This window comes from Salminus brasiliensis, chromosome 1 (genome assembly GCF_030463535.1).
Source record: "Salminus brasiliensis chromosome 1, fSalBra1.hap2, whole genome shotgun sequence".
In the NCBI taxonomy this organism is placed as follows: Eukaryota; Metazoa; Chordata; class Actinopteri; order Characiformes; family Bryconidae; genus Salminus; species Salminus brasiliensis.
This window is the reverse complement of record NC_132878.1, coordinates 70,829,528-70,852,541: the sequence shown is the minus strand read 5'-3', so window position 1 is coordinate 70,852,541 and position 23,014 is coordinate 70,829,528. Positions and strand designations below refer to the sequence as shown.

At 41.5% G+C, this 23,014-nt stretch overlaps 2 protein-coding genes and 1 pseudogene across 3 annotated transcripts; all 3 read left to right on the top strand.

The window, feature by feature from the left end:
• The first annotated feature begins 2,486 nt into the window (after positions 1–2,486).
• ngdn (neuroguidin, EIF4E binding protein) lies at positions 2,487–8,655 on the top strand. 2 transcript variants are annotated; one of them, XM_072657110.1, is made up of 11 exons: positions 2,487–2,511; positions 3,637–3,696; positions 4,012–4,083; positions 4,167–4,304; positions 4,783–4,867; positions 6,892–6,944; positions 7,060–7,183; positions 7,433–7,607; positions 8,075–8,222; positions 8,371–8,425; positions 8,561–8,655. In XM_072657110.1, the coding sequence occupies exons 1-11, from the start codon at positions 2,488–2,490 to the stop codon at positions 8,578–8,580; spliced, it is 954 nt and encodes a 317-aa protein (XP_072513211.1). In that variant the 5' UTR covers position 2,487; the 3' UTR covers positions 8,581–8,655. The 2 variants fall into 2 exon arrangements, with proteins under 2 accessions (XP_072513211.1, XP_072513220.1); XM_072657119.1 differs by lacking the exon at positions 2,487–2,511 and adding an exon at positions 2,600–2,617.
• A 2,567-nt stretch (positions 8,656–11,222) lies between these two features.
• Positions 11,223–13,053, top strand: LOC140554334 (zona pellucida sperm-binding protein 3-like; annotated as a pseudogene).
• An 8,085-nt stretch (positions 13,054–21,138) lies between these two features.
• LOC140535667 (zona pellucida sperm-binding protein 3-like) lies at positions 21,139–23,014 on the top strand. Its single transcript, XM_072657097.1, has 8 exons — positions 21,139–21,622; positions 21,713–21,840; positions 21,923–22,026; positions 22,104–22,281; positions 22,379–22,496; positions 22,568–22,656; positions 22,734–22,825; positions 22,903–23,014. Exons 1-8 carry the CDS (start codon positions 21,146–21,148, stop codon positions 22,971–22,973), a joined length of 1,257 nt encoding a protein of 418 aa, XP_072513198.1. The 5' UTR covers positions 21,139–21,145; the 3' UTR covers positions 22,974–23,014.

Genomic DNA, 23,014 nt, shown 5'->3' with positions numbered 1-23,014 from the left:
TGTGTTTAATTTAGTAAACGACTTTGAAATGAATGACTAATTTAACTACAGCTTTTCTCTCCACACAGACCCCCCAACTGCACAGGGGGTCTACGAGCAGCTCTAAAGCCATTTACTGATGAGACTGTGGCCTGTAAACAGTGTGTGTGTGTGTGTGTTTGTTTCTGTCTTTTGTTTAGAGACAGTGAGCACAGTGGTGGTGGGCTTATTACTGTAAAAGGATTCAGCTGATTATATGGATGGGTAATGTGTGTGTGTGTGTGTGTGTGTGTGTGTGTGTGTGTGTGTGTGTGTGTTTGTGTTTGTTTCCTGTAAGGTCCGTCATGTTGAGATGTTTAACAGTAACGGCATCTCCTGAAGGTCAGTGCCGCCATTGCCCGAAACTGTCTGCTCTAACTCGAGTTAAAACACTCCTGTCCTTAAGTACACTTACCTACTGTCCACTTTGCATGGTCAGTAATTACATCACACCTATACTGTGCACACACACACACACAAACACACACACATACAGCACAATGAACTCACCTCTGAGAGACTTTATCACAGCAGATTAAAATACTTAATTATAAGCACCCTCAGCTCTAACTGACCCATCACCCATCAGCTGCTGACTGTTTCTTATTTCGGATGCAAGACATTTTAGTCCCCAAAACACAATGAAATTACAAGAGGGTGGATATCGTATCAACTAAAACATGTAATCTATTACTAATAAATACCATGAAATAAATACAGCCATTATCATCAGTTATAATAATAATAAAGGTAAAGGTACACATATTTGTCACTGTACACTGTACAGCGAAATGTGTCCTCTGCATTTGACCCATCTATGGTAGTGAACACACACACACACTAGTGAACTAGGGGCAGTAGGCACACATACATACCCAGAGCGGTGGGCAGCCAACTCCAGCGCCCGGGGAGAGAGAGGGTGAAGGGCCTTTCTCAAGGGCCCAACAGTGGCAGTTTGCCGAGACCAGGCATCGAACCCACAACCCTGTCATCAATAGCCCGGAGCACTAACTGATGATGTGTTGTGGGGGACTAGGGATATATTTCTTATGCACATTTGTTTTTGTGAGTGTTTGTGAGTGTGTGTGGCAGTATATCATATAGAATGTTGCCTTATAAGTGATGTTACATCCCTCTCCAGTTAAACTGCTCTAATGTCAGGGTCATTTCCAAACATCTTCAGGCCTAAGGCTGAATCCTACTTGGGACCCCCAACCACCCATAGTCATATTCTCTTTCATGTAAGAACAGGTCATTCTTTTTGACTCACAAAAAATAAGCAGAGAAAATGTGTAGATTTGCTGCACTTTCTCTACACATCAATACATTTTAGAATCTACTTGGGTTCCCACGATGGCAAGAAACGGGCCTGTCTGACTTTATCTCACATCTCACAAAATCAGATGAAATCTCTCTGATATGCTTCATCCTCACTCTGCATCTGTCTCTGCCTCCTTTCCTCTTAAGCTGCTTCTTTACAGCCACTTTAACCTGTACTGCCTTTACTGACACACACAAATAGGGACGCAACACCATCTAGTGCAGAAATATGAAACTGCCTGACAAAGAGTAACTTTAAAACTGGACATAAACTGGTCGAATTTGCCCTTACACTCAGCACATGAATATCACATCAAAACACTACTAAATACATCATACCTATACAACAATGATCATAGCAGAACTGATCTCCGGGGCAGTTAAATCAGGACTGACAAAAAGTCGTGTTTTATAATATATTTTTTTCTTTCTTCATTTCTTTTTGATTGATTGATTGATTTGCTTTTGATCTAATATTTTGTACATTCTACCTTTCATCTCATCTATTGTTGTTTTATGTTAACAGCAGCTGTTAATGCATTTCACTACTAGTTAGTTAGTTAAATCAGGGATGATTGTAAGCGACAAGTAAGTCATTTAGCGTCCTTAAGACAAACATATGCTAAATGTATTTCATGTTAAATACATTAATAGACACAGTATATTAGTACTGAATCTGGCATATTTCTTTATATCGTGTTAAAGGTTCATGATGAGTGAGTCATCACAGGGACATTTTGGAGTTACGAGGTTTTTGCCTAACAGCAACGAAAAATAAGACTCTTTTCATTCAACATCAAACAATTACAACATTAGAAAGTACTTTCTGCTTTCTCATGTCCCCATCTAACCAGAAGATAACATGCTCTCTATATATAAACGGACGTACTGATTTATTTTGTGACACTAAGACATTCAAAGCAGCCTAGCATCACTAACATGACACAAATCCAAAACCACAAAAAATCTCAAAAATTCTCTAGTTTATTTTACTGGCATTCTGCTGAAATGTGTTTTAGACTGGTTTCGTGTTTTCCATGCTTTTATTGATCAATGCTGAGAAACGAATTTCCGGTTGAAAAGCAAAAACGCGAAACGGAAAACCACTCTGCTGTGTCACGTGTCCTAAACAGCTTGCCGTAGTTCACGATGGCGGCCTGCAGTGCACAAAACGTGAGTTGTTGTGTTTTTGGGTACATTTGGCTTTAAAGTGCGGATTAATAAGCGAAAACGTGCTGGTTAACAGTGAGGCTACACCTAGAAGCTCCTCTGTAACATGGTAAACTACCGAGCTGCTCTCTGTAGAAGCGACCTCGAGGCTTGAGTTGGCTTCGAATTTCTCGTTCCGTCTTAAATGGTGCTGGAGAGTCCTGCAGCTCCAGATCAGCAACTTGGTGAACTTAGCGCCTTACTTTAGATGTGATTTGGAGTTAAACAAGATTCCTATCCAGTTATCTGAATTCCACAGACAAGTTTAGCTTTTTTTGGAACATTGTTTTCACTCAAAACCCAAAGCTTTACCCCACATGGATCTTTGCTGGGGAACAACAGGACGATATCTGTTAATAGGAAATCAGTTTTTAAAACCGGCTTAATGGACAGTAGTGGTGTTTCTGATAGATCACAAAAAAGTCTGTTGACGAATTGAATCTGGTTTGTGCTCACCGAGAATATCCAGATGCAACTTGACTGATAAAAAGTGCAACAATGCTGTTTTCACGACTGCCTTTAAATCTAACTAGTTTAATGATTATAACAGAAGCATGTCAGCAGCAGCAATCTGTCATGAAATATACCCCATGAAATATACCCCTTATTTTCTACATAAACGATTTAAATTAGATTCGGTAGGGTGTGTTTCTTGTGATTGTCCTGTAGAATCTTTACAACACCTCTTTGTCACTTTGTCCCGTTTCTAATAAATTTGGAGTGACATTTAAGGCTGTCTGTCTTTAAAAGTAGCCAATATTCCAGGTTATAATATCAACCATGTGTTGTGTTATATCAATGATCGTGACAAACAAACATCTGATGTAGTCAGTATAGTTCTCTTGCTTGCTAAGTATCATATCCATTGTTGTAAGTGGAGTGACTCTGCCCTGTGTTTTCATCATTTCTTGATTGAATTTAGACTTTATTACTACTAGACTTCTTAAATCTGAATGTGACCCAAAAAGATGTTTCCAATTTCCCTTTGTTTTAAATATTTTCCCACGGCCATTTTTTTTCACCATAGCTTTACTGCATGGTTTGTCTGTGATTTAGATAACAGTGTAATTCATTTGTTTTATTTTTCAGATGTGTATTGATGATGATTTACCCAAAGCGGTACAGCTCCTCAACAAACTCACAGAGCAGGTCGGAAACTACTGACACAATCTTACAACTCATGATATATGATATTTGTTATATATATATATGTGTGTGTGTGTGTGTGTGTGTGTGTGTATGTATGTATATATATATATATATATATATATATATATATATATATATATATATATATATATATAATGATTGTACAATGTGTATATTAGTGGCATACTCTCTCTCTCTCTCATACATACATTCAAAGTTTACTGATAATAAATACGGGGTGAGACACAGGGAACTGAAGGCTGAAGGAATTAGACCTAAATAGTGGCTTAAAAAAAACATACCATTATTTTTCAGATCGTTTCTGTGACGAGCCATGTTAGGGACTTGATAAAGAAAGTCCAAGAAGAAGCTCATCAGACCTCCAAGGTAAGAACAGAACTCTACTCTTGAATATATTTATTAATGCCTTTGTAACTGCAATTTCTCCAGTGGCTCTGTTCTGTTTACAGGGGTTGTCTTTTCTGGATCTACGATATCACCTTTTACTGTTTTACCTACAAGATCTTACTCATCTGATGAGCGTGAAGTCAGACGGACAGAGTTTGAAGGACAGTGCTGCAGTTCAGAGGCTTGTCACAATAAGAACAGTAAGATACTCACTGCCAAGAAATGAGGGGAACTCTGTTCTATCTGTTCTTCCTGTTCTCTTCACTTTTTTGAGTCCCACATTGCTAGAGTTCTACAGTGCTACTGTCATTTTAAGGTGGTGCCTGTTTTGTGCAGTATTCCAAGCCGTTCCCTATTGCCTGGTTTTAGATGTGGGTCATAGCTGCATTTAAAGACATTTTTGACACTTCCATAATTCTATCGTAGACCATCTTTCTTCTGCACTGAATGGCCACTGTGACGCTTGGCATATTAAATGTTCAAAGACCTCATTAAAATTCCTGTTTAATTTTCATGAAAAATTCTTTAAGAGTTGGCATTTTTTGGTATAGAGCAGTGTTATTATATCGTATTATCACAGTGTAAAAGCACATTACAATGAATTAGGGAAACTGGGCTCTGGCTTGTCTTTCCCATATATGGCTATAATGTTTTCTTTGTTTGTGAAATGTTGTTCAGGTTCTAGAGAAGATGCGCCCCCTGGATCAGAAACTAAAGTATCAGATTGATAAATTAGTGCGAACAGCAGTGACTGGCAGCCTAGGTAAGACTTATTCTATTTTTGCTGGTACAAGACCTCCAGTAATCAGTCATGCAAATGCAATATATACATCATCCTTTTTATAAATATTGTCCTACTCCAAGCTCTATAGGCTTGAAAGCCAACGACCAATCAAGTAAATCAGGTAATGTGCATCTCTGTAATGAGAAGGGGTGTGGTCTAATGACATCAACACCCTATATAAGGTGTGCTTAATTATTAGGCAACTTCCTTTCCTTTGGCAAAATGGGTCAGAAGAGAGATTTGACGGACTCTGAAAAGTCAAAAATTGTGAGATGTCTTGCAGAGGGATGCAGCAGTCTTGAATTTGCCAAACTTTTGAAGCGTGATAACCGAACAATCAAACGTTTCATGGCAAATAGCCAACAGGGTCGCAAGAAACATGTTGGGGGAAAAAAAGGCGCAAAATAACTGCCCATGAATTGAGGAAAATCAAGCGTGAAGCTGCCAAGATGCTATTTGCCACCAGTTTTGCCATATTTCAGAGCTGCAACGTTACTGGAGTATCAAAAAGCACAAGGTGTGCGATACTCAAGGACATGGCCATGGTAAGGAAGGCTGAAAAACGACCACCTTTGAACAAGAAACATAAGATAAAACGTCAAGACTGGGCCAAGAAATATCTTAAGACTAATTTTTCTAAGGTTTTATGGACCGATGAAATGCGAGTGACTCTTGATGGGCCAGATGGATGGGCCCGAGGCTGGATCAGTAAAGGGCAGAGAGCTCCACTCCGACTCAGACGCCAGCAAGGTGGAGGTGGGGTACTGGTATGGGCTGGTATCATCAAAGATGAACTTGTGGGACCTTTTCGGGTTGAGGATGGAGTGACTCAACTCCCAGACCTACTGCCAGTTTCTGGAAGACACCTTCAAGCAGCGGTACAGAAAGAAGTCAGTATCGTTCAAGAAAAACATGATTTTCATGCAGGACAATGCTCCATCACATGCATCCAAATACTCCACAGCGTGGCTCGCCAGTAAGGGTCTAAAAGAAGAAAAAATGATGACATGGGCCCCCTTGTTCACCTGATCTGAACCCCATAGAGAACCTCTGGTCCCTCATAAAATGTGAGATCTACGGGGGGGGGGGGGGGGGGGGGGGAGTACACCTCTCTGAACAGTGTCTGGGAGGCTGTGGTGTCTGCTGCACGTAATGTTGATCGTAAACAGATCAAGCAACTGACAGAATCTATGGATGGAAGGCTTTTGAGTGTCTTCGTAAAGAAAGGTGGCTATATTGGTCACTGATTTGTTTTTGGTTTTGTTTTTGAATGTCAGAAATGTTTATTTCTAAATTGTGTGTTATATTGATTTACCTGGTGAAAATAAACAAGTGAGATGGGTATATATATATATATATATATATATATATATATATATATATATATATATATATATATATTTTTTTTTTTTTTTTTTGTTTTTTATTAAGTTGCCTAATAATGCACAGTAATAGTTACCTGCACAAACAGATATCCCCCTAAGATAGCCAAATCTAAAAAAAACCCACTCCAACTTCAAAAAATATTTAGCTTTGATATTTGAGTCTTTTGGGTTGATTGAGAACATAGTTGTTCAATAATAAAAATAATCCTAATAATTCTGCACACACTATATATATATATATATATATATATATATATATATATATATATGTATGTATGTGTGTGTGTGTGTGTGTGTGTGTGTGTGTGTGTGTGTGTGTGTGTGTGTGTGTGTGTGTTTATGGTCATAATACTGCAACAAACACTGACTGCTTTGCACCTAGGGGTTTTCAAGCCAAACCTGTAGTCATGCCGGCTCTTTGTGGATACAATTTCAATTTCTATTATTACATATCTTGACATTGAATTTGGGGTCAGTTCTATTCATTCATCCAGCTTTTCATAGTGCTTTTGCTTCATTCGTTTATTTATCCCACACTTTTTAGAGGCACTGTGTCTATATAAGTGATATGGCTCACTATGGCTAACTCTAACTTTAGAGTTGTGTTCTCTGTTACAGCCGAGAACGATCCTTTACACTTTCGTCCAAATCCTGAGAATCTTGTCAGTAAGGTAAAACTCATTCTGATCCCTTTAATTGACCCATCCCTGATCATGTGACTGTTTGTGTAACTTTTAGTTATTGTTGTTTTTTTTTTTTTATTTTTTATTTTTTATTTTTATGCAGCTCAGTGAGGCTGAAGAGTCAGAGGATGACGTCGATGATCGTGAACATGGAGATGAGAAAGATGATCAGAAAACAGGATCTGGCAGGATATACAGACCACCCAATATTGCCCCAATGCATTATGGTAAATTTTGTGTATGATTTATAGTTCATGGATTATTTAATGCTAAATGCTAAACATTCAGTGTGATGTAATTTAACTTCATTAAATCTTTGTTGTTGTAGAAATGGAATAATTTTGTTTATGTGTAAAGATCAAGTTCTTAAGTGGCTTTGAGCGCTGCTGGTGATTTATTTATTTATTTATTTATTTATTTATTTTTCTTCGGTGCATGTGCACTTTAGTAAAATTGTCCTGTGTGTTGTCCTGCAGCCGGGGACCTGACGGAGTCAGACCGGCAGAAGGACCTTGCTGATAAGCAGAGGAAGGCAGCTCTACACAGCTCTGTCATCCAGGAGCTACGGCAGCAGTACAGCGAAGCACCAGAGGAAATCCGGGACCGGCAGGATTTCCAGACTGACCGTGAAATCCAAGAGGAAAGGCATAGGTAAGCGAACGAGAGTTATGGAGTGAAACTGGTACTTATATGGCATTTCTGGGCTAATATGATCTTTTTGTTAGTTTGCAGTGTTGGAATGTCACAGGTACAATTCCAGTTGGTGCTATAGCCATCTATGTCCTAGAGTCCTAGAGTGCATAATTGGCCCCTATATCTCTTCTTTCTCTGTAATTCCATCGCACACTTATTTTTCTCTTCTTTTTTTTTTTCAAAAAGTTGTGTTTATGCAAAACTTTCAAATTTCTGGGGAGCCCTCCAACCTCCATTTTCAGTAACCACTGCAACGTGTTTATTGGTCCTAAAACTGGCCATTTCTATTTTAACCTGTGTGTGGTAATCGATTAATTTAACACCAATAGTACTGTCCAGATAGGCGACACAACTGAGCCCCTGTCCAGATACTTACATAAGTTTCTGTCATAAGTGTTTCCAGTTTAATGTTTTTTGTCTTTTAGGAAAAACTATGAGGAGTCCATGATGGTGCGTCTGAGTTTGACCCGAGCTCAGAAGGCCAAAAAGAGACGTATGGTGGGAATGACCACACAGCTGGGCAACATCACACACTTCAGCGACATAACAGCACTGACCGGCAGGCAGACAGCGGTGAGCATGTCAGAACGTATCACTAACCATAAACACATAACAGCATAATCTGTATTCTTCACACTGCTCAGGTGGAACAGACCAATAAAAACACAATTGGATAAAAGTCTAAACTGTCATGAAAAATCATTATGCTCTTATGTTGTAGGATGTGGAAAGACCCAAGAAGAAAAAGAAGGTGATGAAGAAAACTAAAAAGAGAAGTAAGTCTGTTTTTTGTGAATACATTTCCTGTCTGTCCAAATGTTGTGTTTTTACTGGCAATTATTATAATGGAACAGTATTAATAGAAAAAATGTTGTTTTGACAATTGATTTTGTGGAACTTTTATTTTTCAGTGTTCAAGAAACGCAAATAGGAATTTTCCACATCCAGAATAAGACAATGGGAGAAGATTACATTTTCTTTAACATTTTCAAAATAAAAACATTAAACCAGAATGTAGTTCTGTATTGTGTGTCAGTGTTTTTTGCATTTTACTGAGAACTGCTGCACATTTCTAGACGTTGTAGAACATTACTGGACCTTTCAGCACACTACTGAATGTTGCAGTATGCCACTAGACATTTCCGTACAATACTGAATGTTGCAGTACGCCACTAGACATTTCAGCACACTACTGAATGTTGCAGTACGTCACTAGACATTTCAATACAATTCTGAATGTTGCAGTACGTCGCTGGACATTTCAGCACACTACTGAATGTTGCAGTACGTTGCTGGACATTTCAATACAATTCTGAATGTTGCAGTACGTCGCTGGACATTTCAGCACACTACTGAATGTTGCAGTACGCCGCTGGACATTTCAGCACACTACTGAATGTTGCAGTACGTCGCTGGACATTTTAATACAATTCTGAATGGTGCAGTACGTCACTAGACATTTCAGCACACTACTGAATGTTGCAGTACGCTGCTGGACATTTCAGCACACTACTGAATGTTGCAGTACGCTGCTGGACATTTCAGCACACTACTGAATGTTGCAGTAGGCCGCTGGACATTTCAGCACACTACTGAATGTTGCAGTACGCTGCTGGACATTTCAGCACACTACTGAATGTTGCAGTACGCTGCTGGACATTTCAGCACACTACTGAATGTTGCAGTAGGCCGCTGGACATTTCAGCACACTACTGAATGTTGCAGTACGTCGCTGGACATTTCAGCACACTACTGAATGTTGCAGTACGTCGCTGGACATTTTAATACAATTCTGAATGGTGCAGTACGTCACTAGACATTTCAACACACTACTGAATGTTGCAGTAAGTTGCTGGACATTTCAGCAGGAAAAGTATGCCTTGCGTGTCTCTGAATGAAAAATCTCTTAATTATTCATGGGTGTGTTTTGGGCGAAATGTGCAATAAACCAATCAGCAAGTCACTTGTGTACGCATGCCTGTGTTGACAATTCACAGCAATGAACGTTTGACTGCTGACGTCTGCTTAGGTTGTTTTCAGGCAGTGACACATCTGAGTTTTCCATTGCCAAGATAGCAATACGCCAGAAATTGACCTGAACACACCTCATTTTGATACCACCACAGATATTCACAAGCACTGTTGCTATTTAAACGACGCAGGCAGAAGCTGTAAAAAAATAGACTGTTAGTGGGGGGTAAGATAGCAATTAGCATTGCGGCACGCCTTGCGCAGGGTGTAATATAGGGCCCAAAGGCTGCTGTTAGTATCTGTTCAAAGGCCTTTCTTTTTGAAGGAACACCACTGCCCAGGTTCCTCATTTCTTTCACCCCCAGTTTAAATTGTGTTCTCTTTATCTCTCTAACCAAAGCAATAAAACCAGGCCAGGTTTAAACTGATAACCTTCTGGACCTTTCATGCTTTTCCCATAAAGTCTCAGCCAGAACAGCCTTTTTTTCAGCGGATTTGTCTTATGAAATGTGAAACCTGCTCCTCTCTCAGAGGTAAAGAATGCACACTTTGGTGTTTTGATCAAGACTGGCCATCAACGTCCTGCTGTTAAAGGCTCTTCCACCTTTTTTGAGTAAAGAAGTCTCAGATCTTTATCAGGGGAATGTGAGCTGTTCCTTTTACTTCTTGGAAATGAAGTTCCCAGTGGGACTGAGGATAGACCAGGGCTGCCCTTCCCTGTTGATCTACACTCCTGTTTTTTTTTTTTTATTATTTGGCCTGTCTGGTAGTGATGTGCATCCACTTACATTCAGTGAGACTGTGAGCTTCAGCCAAGGAAAGGTACCAGGAGAAAAGGATTTGATCAGTTAGAGGGACGCAGCCCTGCCCACCTGGCAAAGGGTTCTGTTCTAGCCCCTGATTTTACAGTCCTGATCCAGTTAGTGAGGCCTTTCAGGATCACCTGAATATTAAAGCCAGCAGTGCTGGAGCACCAGGAACAGGCTTGACCAACCTAGCTGTCGTTGATGCTGCCTCATTTCTTTACTCCAGCCTTATAAATCAATAGAAAGATGTATTCGTAAGATGTAACCTTAACCTCAACTCTTCAGTTGTCCAACCTAACCTTGACAACTAGTTACAAGTTGTTATTTACTTTCATCCACTTAGACTCTTTTTCAAACATAAACAGGCCTTGCAGTTCCAGTGTTTTCAGATGGCACTGTATGTCATTTTCACATACAAAACGAAATCATTTTCAAGTTGCATCAAATAAACTCTGTAAGACTACTCAGAAATAGCAATTTGATTCATCATTTATATTGTTAAATCTAAAGGTTGAATTGTTACAAAACAGGTGTTGTAACAATTACTATCCAAAAGAGCAAGCTCTCAAAGAGCTTAATGAGTCAAACCCTTTTCTCTTGAAATAAGCTGAGCAAAACAAAACCTTGTTAAATGAATCACTGGATCATGTTCATCAAAATGCCTTGATTGATCACACCTGTGTCACCCACTGCTCATCAAGACTCCAATAGGGTGGAGTCACCTTTGTCTGCTTCTACATAAAAGCAGTTTTCAGACAGTGAAAGAAACAATCCTCAGCACTTTAGGTTTTCAATGATGGAGTTAAGGTGGAATGGAGTTGGGGTTCTGCTGGCTCTTGTATTTGGCGTGTGTAATGCACAGTTTGGGAATCCAGTAGGTGCTTGGGCTCAGCAAAGACAGCCGACTGTGCAAGGTCCCACCTCAGGAGGGCTCTCCACTTCTCTGCAAGATCCACTGAATGTCCAGGTCAAACAAATGATGCAGGGTCCGGTAAAGAAGCTGACGTGGCATTTTCCTCAAGCTCCAGAGAAGCCTAAGCAGCCCCAAGTGCATTTTGAGCTGCGGCAGCCTACTCGTGCTTCCAGTGTAGCTGTTCATTGTGGTGAGAACATGGTGCATGTGGAGGTCAAGAAGGACTTCTTTGGAACTGGGGAGTTAATAAACCCGTCAGCTCTCACTCTTGGAGGCTGTGCTGTAGCAGGAGAAGATTCCGCTGCTCAGATTCTCATCTTGCAGTCTGAGCTGCAGAGCTGCAGGAGTGTGTTAATGGTGAGTTTGGCTCCAGCTTTTGGCTTGACCTGTGTCTGTAACTCCCTGAGTCTGTAATCATAATTTTTCAATCTCTGTACATCTTTATGCAGATGACTGAGGATGAACTGGTCTACACCTTCAACCTCCTCTATGCCCCAAACCCATCTGGCTCAGGCTCTGGCTCTCCAGTCCTCAGGATGACGGGTACTGTGGTTGGTGTGGAGTGTCACTATCCACGGTAAGGAGCAGTTCTTGTTGGGTGTGGATGCCACTACCTGAAGTAGGAGTGTAAACTGAAACCATGTATGACTTGTTCACAGGAAGTTTAATGTGAGCAGCAATGCCCTCTTGCCTGCTTGGATACCTTATGCTGCTACTGTGACTGCTGAGGAGCGTCTGGTCTTCTTCCTTAGGCTCATGATGGGTTTGTAGTGTGATCCATTGTAGGTAGTGGTGGGCTTAAACTGTGTCTAATGATCCTTGTTTGTCCAACCCCACCAGATGACTGGCAGTTTGAGAGGCCCTCTAACCAGTATTTCCTGGGAGATTTAATCAACATTGAGGCGTCTGTGATGCAGTACAACCATGTGCCTCTAAGGATTTTTGTGGACAGCTGTGTGGCCACTGCTGTGCCTGATGTGAATTCCACTCCCAGATATTCTTTTATTGAGAACTATGGGTAAGCAGCCCTCTCAAGCTGGATTGTCAGCAGAGTACCTCCAACTGTCTGGCCGTCCAGCTTGCTCACCTACTGTAACTGTTTCTACTTCTAGGTGCCTGGTGGATGCAAAGCTGACCGGCTCCAGCTCTCGATTTATGCCACGAGTTCAGGGGCACAAGCTCCAGTTTCAGCTGGAAGCCTTTGTGTTTGAACAGCAGAGAAGTGGCTTGGTAAGGAGGAGTGCAGTGATTTGCAAAGCAGTTATTGTCCATGTGGGCTTATGGTCTTTGCTTCTCTGCAGATTTACTTCACATGCTTCTTGAAGGCGGCGGCTGCAGCTTCTGTCCCCACTGATGCTGTAAACAAGGCCTGTTCCTTCAGTGCTAATGGGTCAGTTGCTGTCAATGAACTGAACTGTGTAGCTTCTGAGTAGTTGATCAGGTGACTGACCAGGGTTTGCCTCTCAGGTGGACCGCAGCAGATGAGGATGCAAGAGTTTGTAGCTGTTGTGATGCAAGCTGTGGCGTCAGGGATGTAGGACGTGTGTCTCCTGTTGCAGGCATGTGGGGTAAATCACAAATTCAGCATGTTTCCCCAGGAGTGCTTCTAACACTTCAATCTGTTTCCTGTTTTTAGGTCCACAGTGGGAAGGAAGAGTCTCTCTTGGTCCGGTTGTGGTTGGAGAGAAAGCACCTTTCTGGCAGTGAGATGTAAATGTGACCAACCAGAATAAAGTAGCTTTTGATTACTTGTTTGTGTCTTTGTAGGTGGTACAGCTGGTCTTGTTGGGTAATCTTACCAAAGAACAACTTGGGCAGTGCTACACAAATTGTCTTTTTGATCGTGTGGTCAGATGGAAGCCACTTCGTAATAAAGGTCACTTTGTCAGGCACTTGAAACTACCTGACTAATGCTATCCCTATAGTGAGCATGGTGGTGGCAGCATCATGCTGCTGTATGTTTTTCAGTAATTGGAGTAGGGTGATTAGTCCTGATCGGGGGGTGTGACTACTGCTAAGTGTACTGAGATCCTAGAAAACCTGCTCAAGAGCCTTCCAGACGGGTGAGTTTGTCCTCACCTTTGCTAAGCGAAGAGATGACAAACATGACATCCTCCTGGCACGTCGATGAAACCGCGGTGAGCGACAGATCTGAGGGCATAGAAATTGTGGATATTAAGGAATTTGAGGTTGAAGATGAGGAGACTGGTCAACATGAAGATGGAAAAGAAAAGGTTTCTAAAACGTGTCTGGAGAGTGAAACTGGGGAACCAAGAAAGTATAAAATGCCAAATGCTAAAGCTTTTGGAAACTATCTGCGCACGAGCTCTCAAGCCTATGATCAGACAATAGAATGAGCAACAGTGTGAGGGGTGTAAAATGGACCACCCATCACAAAATCAACACACCTGGCTGGAAGGTGTACCTGTTCGTTTCCTAGATGTGTTAAAGTAATTCAGCCTTCTGGACGAATGCGAGACCATCCTTCGCAAAACCATGCGTCTGGAGTTACCGACCAGCGGGATGGATTTGTAATGAGTATCCTTCGTCCGACTATCTTCTCAAAAATCCTTTTGAGGCGTTGATTCGTAGTTTTTTCACACTGAGGAGTTTAGTGATCAGTGTGAAGAGGCTGCTTCACCCTTTTATAGATTTCTAATAAGAGCCTGATGTTGGTGAAAAATAAAACATTGTATTATTCTCTGTCCATATTTATCATGTTTTTGATGTAAGTGTGTTTAACTACATTGATCAAACATATAACATATGTTGCATTATTAATATATTTTTACAATACATTTTTACTATGGAATTTGGCATATTTAAAAAAAAAAATCATGCTATATGCTTATATATTACTTATTTTACTGTTTACCTACTTCTGAGAGAATATTTTAGTCCGGTCGCGGGGTAGCTTTTTTGTCAAAGTGATGAAAATGAAAAGGGTTGTGAGTGTAAGACCCGCTAAAGGCCGAATCCCAAAGCTACACATTTAAACACTTGTCCCAGAAACAGATGATCCTGACTGGGTCCGCGGTTACCGGCGCGAGCACTGACCAGTTTAAGGGTCACACGTTCCAGTGAATAATTGGCGTTTGAACTCATCAGTGTGGAGGCATGAGCGAGTTTCACGCCCGTCGAGACGATGGATGCGTAGTTTATAGTCGGGGTTTTTGATCATCAAATAGCTCAGTTAAGTGTGTGTATGCATTTAAACCATGGTTGAGACAGGACACAAGTTTGTCAATGACAACATTGAAAGTTTCGATCCTTTAAATGCTACACCTGGCTCTGCACTATCATCAGACATAATTTTACACTTCTTTGTTTGCTGGAGGTCATGCCTGTACTCTTGGGAGACAGCAGTGGTGACACTAAAAGCTGCCCCTTCAAACACCTCAAAGTTATCTTTCTGTGCTGCCACAAAGTCTCGCTGTACATATGTCAATATCATCAAAAATCGACTTGGCTTGGTCGGTAGTGGTACTGGGCCATAAAGCAGGGTCGTTGACCGTTTCACACCAGGAGTTGGGGTCCTTGCCCTCCTCATTTGAAAAACGACACTCACACGATGCAGCTGGCTGGTCTAATTGTGGGTCTAACACACCTGCAACTTTCCTTTCATGGTCTTTCTGCTGCTGGTCTGTGGTAGCCTGGCAGGGATGGCATTCCTGCTCTGCACCTGACTGGGTCTGCAAAGGTACATAGGCACCACTTTTTCGTATGTTTTCCAATAAATAATCCCCAAACCAAGCTACTACAACAAAACCACTTGCTGTTTCATCATCTGTCACCAAACCAAAATTGTTCTACTCAGTAAAATTAGCTTGCAGTTCTGTTGTATGAAAAGGCACTTTACCTTTCCTGCATTCCTTCAGAGCTAGAGTGACCACTGGACTCTTTACTGTTGTTTATTTGTCTAAGGGGAAACATGAAACTGGTCAAATGGCTTGTTGTTTTCACATAAGTGAAATCACTCCCTTGGCCAAATTTACTTAATCGGTGTCAAAGATAGCATTCATCAGACAAATTGCTTGTCTTAAATTTAAATAATTGCAAAATTGCTAAATTAATTTGTGTCTCTGCGCTTAAGAGAAACTGAACATAACAATTTTGAAACAATACAAATTCAGAAACATTAAGTAAGGGCCTGAAACCATGGTAAACGACTTCTATGGAAACCAAGGGCCCCATAGCAGGGTATGCCCTGCTCTTCTCTAGGGCCCCCTGGTAGGGGCTCTCATAACCAGGGCCCTCTAAAAATATGCCCCCCTCTTTCCTAGGACCCCTAATAGCCAGAAGTCGAAGTCAGAGCAGTGCCACAACGCCTCATCCATTTTCATAAGGGGCCAGAAAGCATGGCTAGTGCCCAAAAACATAGCTAGGGGCCCCAAGAGGCCCTGGTGTCAAAGTCCCTAATAGTCAGAGGATCCTTAAAATGGAGGGCCCTCGGAAATAAAAATATATTGTCTCATAAATGTTGATAGGCATCGCAAAATGTTTTGGGCCAGGGCCCCCCCGGGCCCCCTGACCTCAAGGGCCCCTGGGCGCTGGCCCCACTGGCTCGGTCAGTAATCCAGCCATGAGTTCGACCTATGCCCACCGAGCCGTCATGGAGTGTTTGGTGAATTGTTTAAAGTAATTTGATTGGAATGGATACTGTGGGACATATGGACGACGCTGACCCCACTGAAGAGAACCAGGGCCTGTCGTGGAGGAGCGAATTCAGCGAACGGAGCCGGATTTTTTTAACTGCTGTGACACACACACAGCAACTTTGGATTTCAGGAAAAACTTATTTTAAATTCCGTGGACTTGAGAGTTAAACTGGTGCGTAATAAAAACTAATTTGTTTTGACGTTGTCCGATAGTGGTTGGTGTGGCACAACAGATAACACCACCACCTACCATTGCGTTACAACAACACCATGTGGGAGACCAGGGTTCGATTGCCGGTCTGGGTGACTATGCTGCGCTACACCAATAAGAGTCCTTGGGCCAGACTCCTAACACTACATTGGCCCACCTCTGTAATAGGAGTAACCTTGTAAGTCGCTCTGGATAAGAGCGTCAGCTAAATGCCATAAATGTAAATGTAAAACCCCGGCTATAAACTAAGCATCCTGTCCACTCTGCTACAAGTCATCATCTCCACAGGCGTGAAACTCTCTCATGCCTCCGCACTGATGAGTTCAAACACCAAGTATCTGCTGGAACGTGTGACCCTTAAACTGATCAGTGCACGCGCCGGTAACCGCGGATCATTTGTTTCTGGGACAAGTGTCTAAATGTGTAGCTTTTGAAATTGGCCTTTAGCGGGTCTTACACTCGCAACCCATTTCATTTTAATCACTTCGAATCGAATCTTTAAATTTGACAGTGGATGGCTTTTCCTACCTCGCTACGCCTTTCCGTTCCGTTTTTAACCGCCAAAGATACCTCGACCTGACTTAAATATTCTTTCAAGTTAGTGAGAAATAAAATAAGTTAAAAGATTTTTTTTAAGCATCTTTTTAAGCATATTTTTTTTAAAGATAGCATATGTTGTATTAATAATACAAAACACGCTATTGTCACGCCCGCCCCGCCGCGCCCGCCTCAGGTGTGTTCTTTTGTTTTGCCCCTCTTGGTTGTCACGGTTGTTGTTTCTGTTCCTCTTTGCCCCACGTAATTCCTTGCTTCGGTCCATCCCCTGCGAGTGTTCTCCCGTCATTGTCAGACCGAGTGGATCATGACAGCTATATGTTTAATCAATGTAGTTAAACACATTTATGTCTAAAACATGATAAACATGGATTGGGGGGGGTGTTTATATATATATATATATATATATATATATATATATATATATATATATATATATATATATCTAACATGAAATACATAAAAAAGGGTTAAGGAACATGTTTAGTATACGAAATCACAGCGTGCAGAAGAACAAAGCAGTAACAGCAGCATTTTTTTGTTACTTTTCACCAACATCAGGCTTTCATTAGAGTTCTACACAGGGATGCAGCAGCCTCTTCACACTGATCACTAAACTCCTCAGTGTGAAAACAACGAATCAACACCTCAAAAGGATTTTTTGGAAAGATAGTCGGACGAAGATTCTTCAGCCGTTAAATCATCTCGCAGCTGGTCATAAAACCTTTTCAGGATACTCATTACAAATCCACCCTGCTGGTCGGTAACTCCAAATTCCAGACGAATGGTTTTGCGAAGGATGGTCTCGCATTCGTCCAGAAGCTCAGTTACTTTTGTTTCACATCTAGGACATTTCTGTCATTTTATCCATTCTTGGTTCCCCCGTTTCACTCTCCAGACACGTTCCAAAAACGTTTTCTTTTTCTTCCTCTTCTTCTTCACGTTGACCTTTTCCTTCACCTCATCATCACCATCAACCTCCGATTCTTAAACATCTTCAATTTCTACGTCATCATATCCGTCGCTCACCGCGGTTTCATCATCGTCGCGCCCGGAGGATGTGAGGTTTGTCACCTTTACGTATAATCACATCGTCTTCGGAACTTTCCTCGTCCGTAAGGGGTGAACCGGCTTGACTTTCAAAGCCGTTTTGCTTCTCGCTTAGCGGAGGTGAGGCCAACCTCACTCAGCACCCTCATACCAGGTACGTCGAAGTCGATGCAGCTGCACTTGTCGCTCGCTGACAGAGAAAGAAAATTGTTGAAAGGATCGTACGTGATTACTGTGATAATACTGTGATCTGAATCGTCAAATATAAGTCATCTCTTACACATGAACTATAGAAGCTGATTAAGGTAAAAAAAAAAAAACGAAAAAAAAACGTTTTACTCACAGGTTAAAATGTGATGGGTTGTTTCATAGATGTCTAAAAGTTAAGATTCCATCAGCAAACCTTCAATGATCTCCTCGGAAAAAGTAAATCCACTGCTCCTCCTCATTTTCACACAAACCTTCTTAATGTACGACCTCAGCCGTTCGCACCTCCAGCTGAACTCTGTAGGCGTCATCGTGGTCCGTATAGCGTGAGATGATCAGAGTTATGCGTCGTTGTTGAAAGGATCTCACCTTAACGCTTATCAGTCCACCTTTCCTTACAGACACAGAGAAGCCCCAATCGTGAACGGAGGGTCTCGTGTTTCGTGTCTGAACCAGCATAGAATGGATTTCACCAACCTGTTTTGTTTTCGAGATGATTTGATGAACCTTCTCCGTTTTTGTTCTTTTTGGGTAAAATTACCAGAGACCCTTTCCCCCAAAGTCTCTAATCTGGCGTCGTTTGAACAATCTGTCAGAGTGCCGGAAAACAAAGTCGCTTCTTTTCCTCAGCGTGACGTTTCGCATCATTCTTTTTATCATGTATATCCCCCCGGAGGTTTTACCCTCGAAACCACATTTTCAGACATGATTTCCTCTCTGAAAACGGCCAGTATTCCGGAGGAATAAATATTTTGAGCATTTGCAATACGACCATTTGCACCCATATATATGTTCGATCTTGTTTTTTTGGATACACTGTGGATCTTCAGTACAGCTCCTTTGGACAGAATCTAGTCTTGGTATTTATATATCTAGATGGTATATATATATATATATATATATATATTTATATTGTCTGTACATTCCTTACCAAATGTTAAATTTGTTGATTTGTTGACACTCCTACATAATCCTATGGTAGGAAAAATCTAAAAAAAAAAAAACGTGGGCAAAGAATTAGAAACATTTCCTATGCTTCTACCGTGGGAAAAAATGGAAAAATATTCGCACACACCTACCTACGCGATGATGTCACATGGGAATCTTTTTGGCATAAAGTGGTACTTATTACTACTAACCTGTGTTCACTTTGTCATTGTGAATTATTTTGTGATCAATTGATTTACTCAACTTTAGAGCAAGTCTTTAACCTAATAAAATGTTGTGAGGTGAGAGGTGTGCAGACTTTCTGAACTTGTCTTCATTCAGAGTAGCTAAGGAAAAGTCTCCCTTGGTCCTGTTGTGGTTGGGGAGGCACCTTTCTGGAAGTGAGATGTAAATTTGACCGACCACAATAAAGCAGGTTTTAATTACTTGTTTGTCTTTTTGAAGACTAAGATGAGGGTGTTATAGATACCCTAGTTATTTTGTGGGTTCTTAAGGGTTAGAATGCTTATACACCTGCTGTGCTTTGAGTTGGAGACATCAAGCTGACTCGCACTTCAGTCTAGTTACTGGTGCTCGGGCTCAGCAACAAGGCACTGTCTACACAAATGCAACACATTTCCCTCCTGTTGCAACCAGATTTGGACTACTGCAAAGGTCCTGAAGCTCTGCAATAAGAATTATAACAGTATTCTTGTGTGAAGTAGCAGATTTTCACATTTGATGGTACGTCCAATTACCTTAATGGTGCATGTTGTGGCTTGTTTTTAATAAAATGCTTCTACAAGGGCAACCCTAAACTTATTTTTGCTTGTTTTAGTGTTTTGAAGTGTGATGTTTAAAGTAAATTCTGAGGTGGAAATGCTGGCTGGATTTGGAAAATCTTAATTTCTCTGGATATTGAATGTCCCACATCACTAAATGTATCAGCATTGCAGCAATGTCTCATCTATCTCTGGTTATCTTCGTTGACTGATAAAAACATGATGATGATGCAGCAAAAACGACTAAAATGCACCTACAGAACTCACTTAAACAATTGGCATCAAAACTGAACAAACTTGTGGCGTGAGGGCGTGCACCAGGAGCAGGGTGCACAGGTGTGAATTATCACAACAAATATTTCAATGGTTTTAAACAATTATTAATTATTAATTACAGAACAGAAGCTCAGCTCTGTGTAAGTTTCACAGGAAATGAAGTGTTCAGATTAACTAACAGCAGTGTGTAATTAACTGCCTGGCTAGAAACTGCTTGATTAAAAATGATCGATTTTTCTAATAAAAGGTAGTAAGCAGAAGTCAAACCTTTTAAGTGACAGAAATACTCAAGCACATATCCTTCAGAAATTTACTTGCGTACAATCCTTTGATACTTGCCACCTCTGATGTGATACATGTTGTGGTTATACCGCCCAGCCCTTCTCTACCTTTGACTGCACACCTGTCCGTTGGGGTCTCCTGTTACCTGCATCAGATTAGTTGCTCACCCTCCATTACCAATTACATTGTTTGAAGTTTAAATAGTTTAAATACATCTTATAATAGCTGCTATAATTGTTAATATTATTATAATTATTATTATCTTTATTATTATTAATAAAATAATAATAATAATAATAATAACAATAATAATAATGATAATAATAATAGTAATAATAATAATAATAATAATAACCATTAGCATTACTTTGATTATTAACAAGGATTTAACGTTCAGCTCTGAGGGACTTTTTCCTGCACTGTAGTTTTTGGCTTGCTCACTTGGGGTTACATATTTTATGTTATGTCACCCTTTAGCCTTAATTTGAGATTTTGTACAGCTGCTTAGTGACATCAATGATAAAAAATGAAATAATATTTACTGTCCACCAGGTGGCATAACCGAGCAAACTGTCAAAGAGCTTAATAAATCAAACCCCTTTCTCTTTAAAAAAGTTAAACAAAACAAGACCTTGTTAAATGAATCACTGGCACAAATATTAATTCAAAATCGACCAGTTTATTTGAACTGCAGTTTCACCTCTGCGTACACGGTTCATCAAAATGCCTTGATTGATCACACCTGTGTCACTCACCGCTCATCAAGACTCCAATAGGGTGGAGTCACCTTTGTCTGCTTCTACATAAAAGCAGTTTCCAGACAGCGAAGGAAACAATCCTCAGCACTTTAGGTTTTCAATGATGGAGTTAAGGTGGAATGGACTTGGGGTTCTGCTGGCTCTTGTATTTGGAGTGTGTAATGCACAGTTTGGGAATCCACTAGGTGCTTGGGCTCAGCAAAGACAGCCGACTGTGCAAGGTCCCACCTCAGGAGGGCTCTCCACTTCTCTGCAAGATCCACTGAATGTCCAGGTCAAACAAATGATGCAGGGTCCGGTAAAGAAGCTGACGTGGCATTTTCCTCAAGCTCCAGAGAAGCCTAAGCAGCCCCAAGTGCATTTTGAGCTGCGGCAGCCTACTCGTGCTTCCAGTGTAGCGGTTCATTGTGGTGAGAACATGGTGCATGTGGAGGTCAAGAAGGACTTCTTTGGAACTGGGGAGTTAATAAACCCGTCAGCTCTCACTCTTGGAGGCTGTGCTGTAGCAGGAGAAGATTCCGCTGCTCAGATTCTCATCTTGCAGTCTGAGCTGCAGAGCTGCAGGAGTGTGTTAATGGTGAGTTTGGCTCCAGCTTTTGTCTTGATGTGTCTGTAACTCCCTGAGTCTGTAATCATAATTTTTCAATCTCTGTACATCTTTATGCAGATGACTGAGGATGAACTGGTCTACACCTTCAACCTCCTCTATGCCCCAAACCCATCTGGCTCAGGCTCTGGCTCTCCAGTCCTCAGGACGATGGGTACTATGGTTGGTGTGGAGTGTCACTATCCACGGTAAGGAGCAGTTCTTGTTGGGTGTGGATGCCACTACCTGAAGTAGGAGTGTAAACTGAAACCATGTATGACTTGTTCACAGGAAGTTTAATGTGAGCAGCAATGCCCTCTTGCCTGCTTGGATACCTTATGCTGCTACTGTGACTGCTGAGGAGCGTCTGGTCTTCTTCCTTAGGCTCATGATGGGTTTGTAGTGTGATCCATTGTAGGTAGTGGTGGGCTTAAACTGTCTCTAATGATCCTTGTTTGTCCAACCCCACCAGATGACTGGCAGTTTGAGAGGCCCTCTAACCAGTATTTCCTGGGAGATTTAATCAACATTGAGGCGTCTGTGATGCAGTACAACCATGTGCCTCTAAGGATTTTTGTGGACAGCTGTGTGGCCACTGCTGTGCCTGATGTGAATTCCACTCCCAGATATTCCTTTATTGAGAACTATGGGTAAGCAGCCCTCTCTGCTGACAATCCAGCTTGAGTACCTCCTTCAACTGTCTGGCCGTCCAGCTTGCTGACCTACTGTAACTGTTTCTACTTCTAGGTGCCTGGTGGATGCAAAGCTGACCGGCTCCAGCTCTCGATTCATGCCACGAGTTCAGGGGCACAAGCTCCAGTTTCAGCTGGAAGCCTTTGTGTTTGAACAGCAGAGAAGTGGCTTGGTAAGGAGGAGTGCAGTGATGTGCATAGCAGTTATTGGCCATGTGGGCTTATGGTCTTTGCTTCTCTGCAGATTTACTTCACATGCTTCTTGAAGGCGGCGGCTGCAGCTTCTGTCCCCACTGATGCTGTAAACAAGGCCTGTTCCTTCAGTGCTAATGGGTCAGTTGCTGTCAATGAACTGAACTGTGTAGCTTCTGAGTAGTTGATCAGGTGACTGACCAGGGTTTGCCTCTCAGGTGGACTGCAGCAGATGAAGATGCAAGAGTTTGTAGCTGTTGTGATGCAAGCTGTGGCGTCAGGGATGTAGGACGTGTGCCTCCTGTTGCAGGCATGTGGGGTAAATCACAAATTCAGCCTGTTTCCCCAGGAGTGCTTCTAACACTTCAATCTGTTTCCTGTTTTTAGGTCCACAGTGGGAAGGAAGAGTCTCTCTTGGTCCGGTTGTGGTTGGAGAGAAGGCACCTTTCTGGCAGTGAGATGTAAATGTGACCAACCAGAATAAAGTTGCTTTTGATTA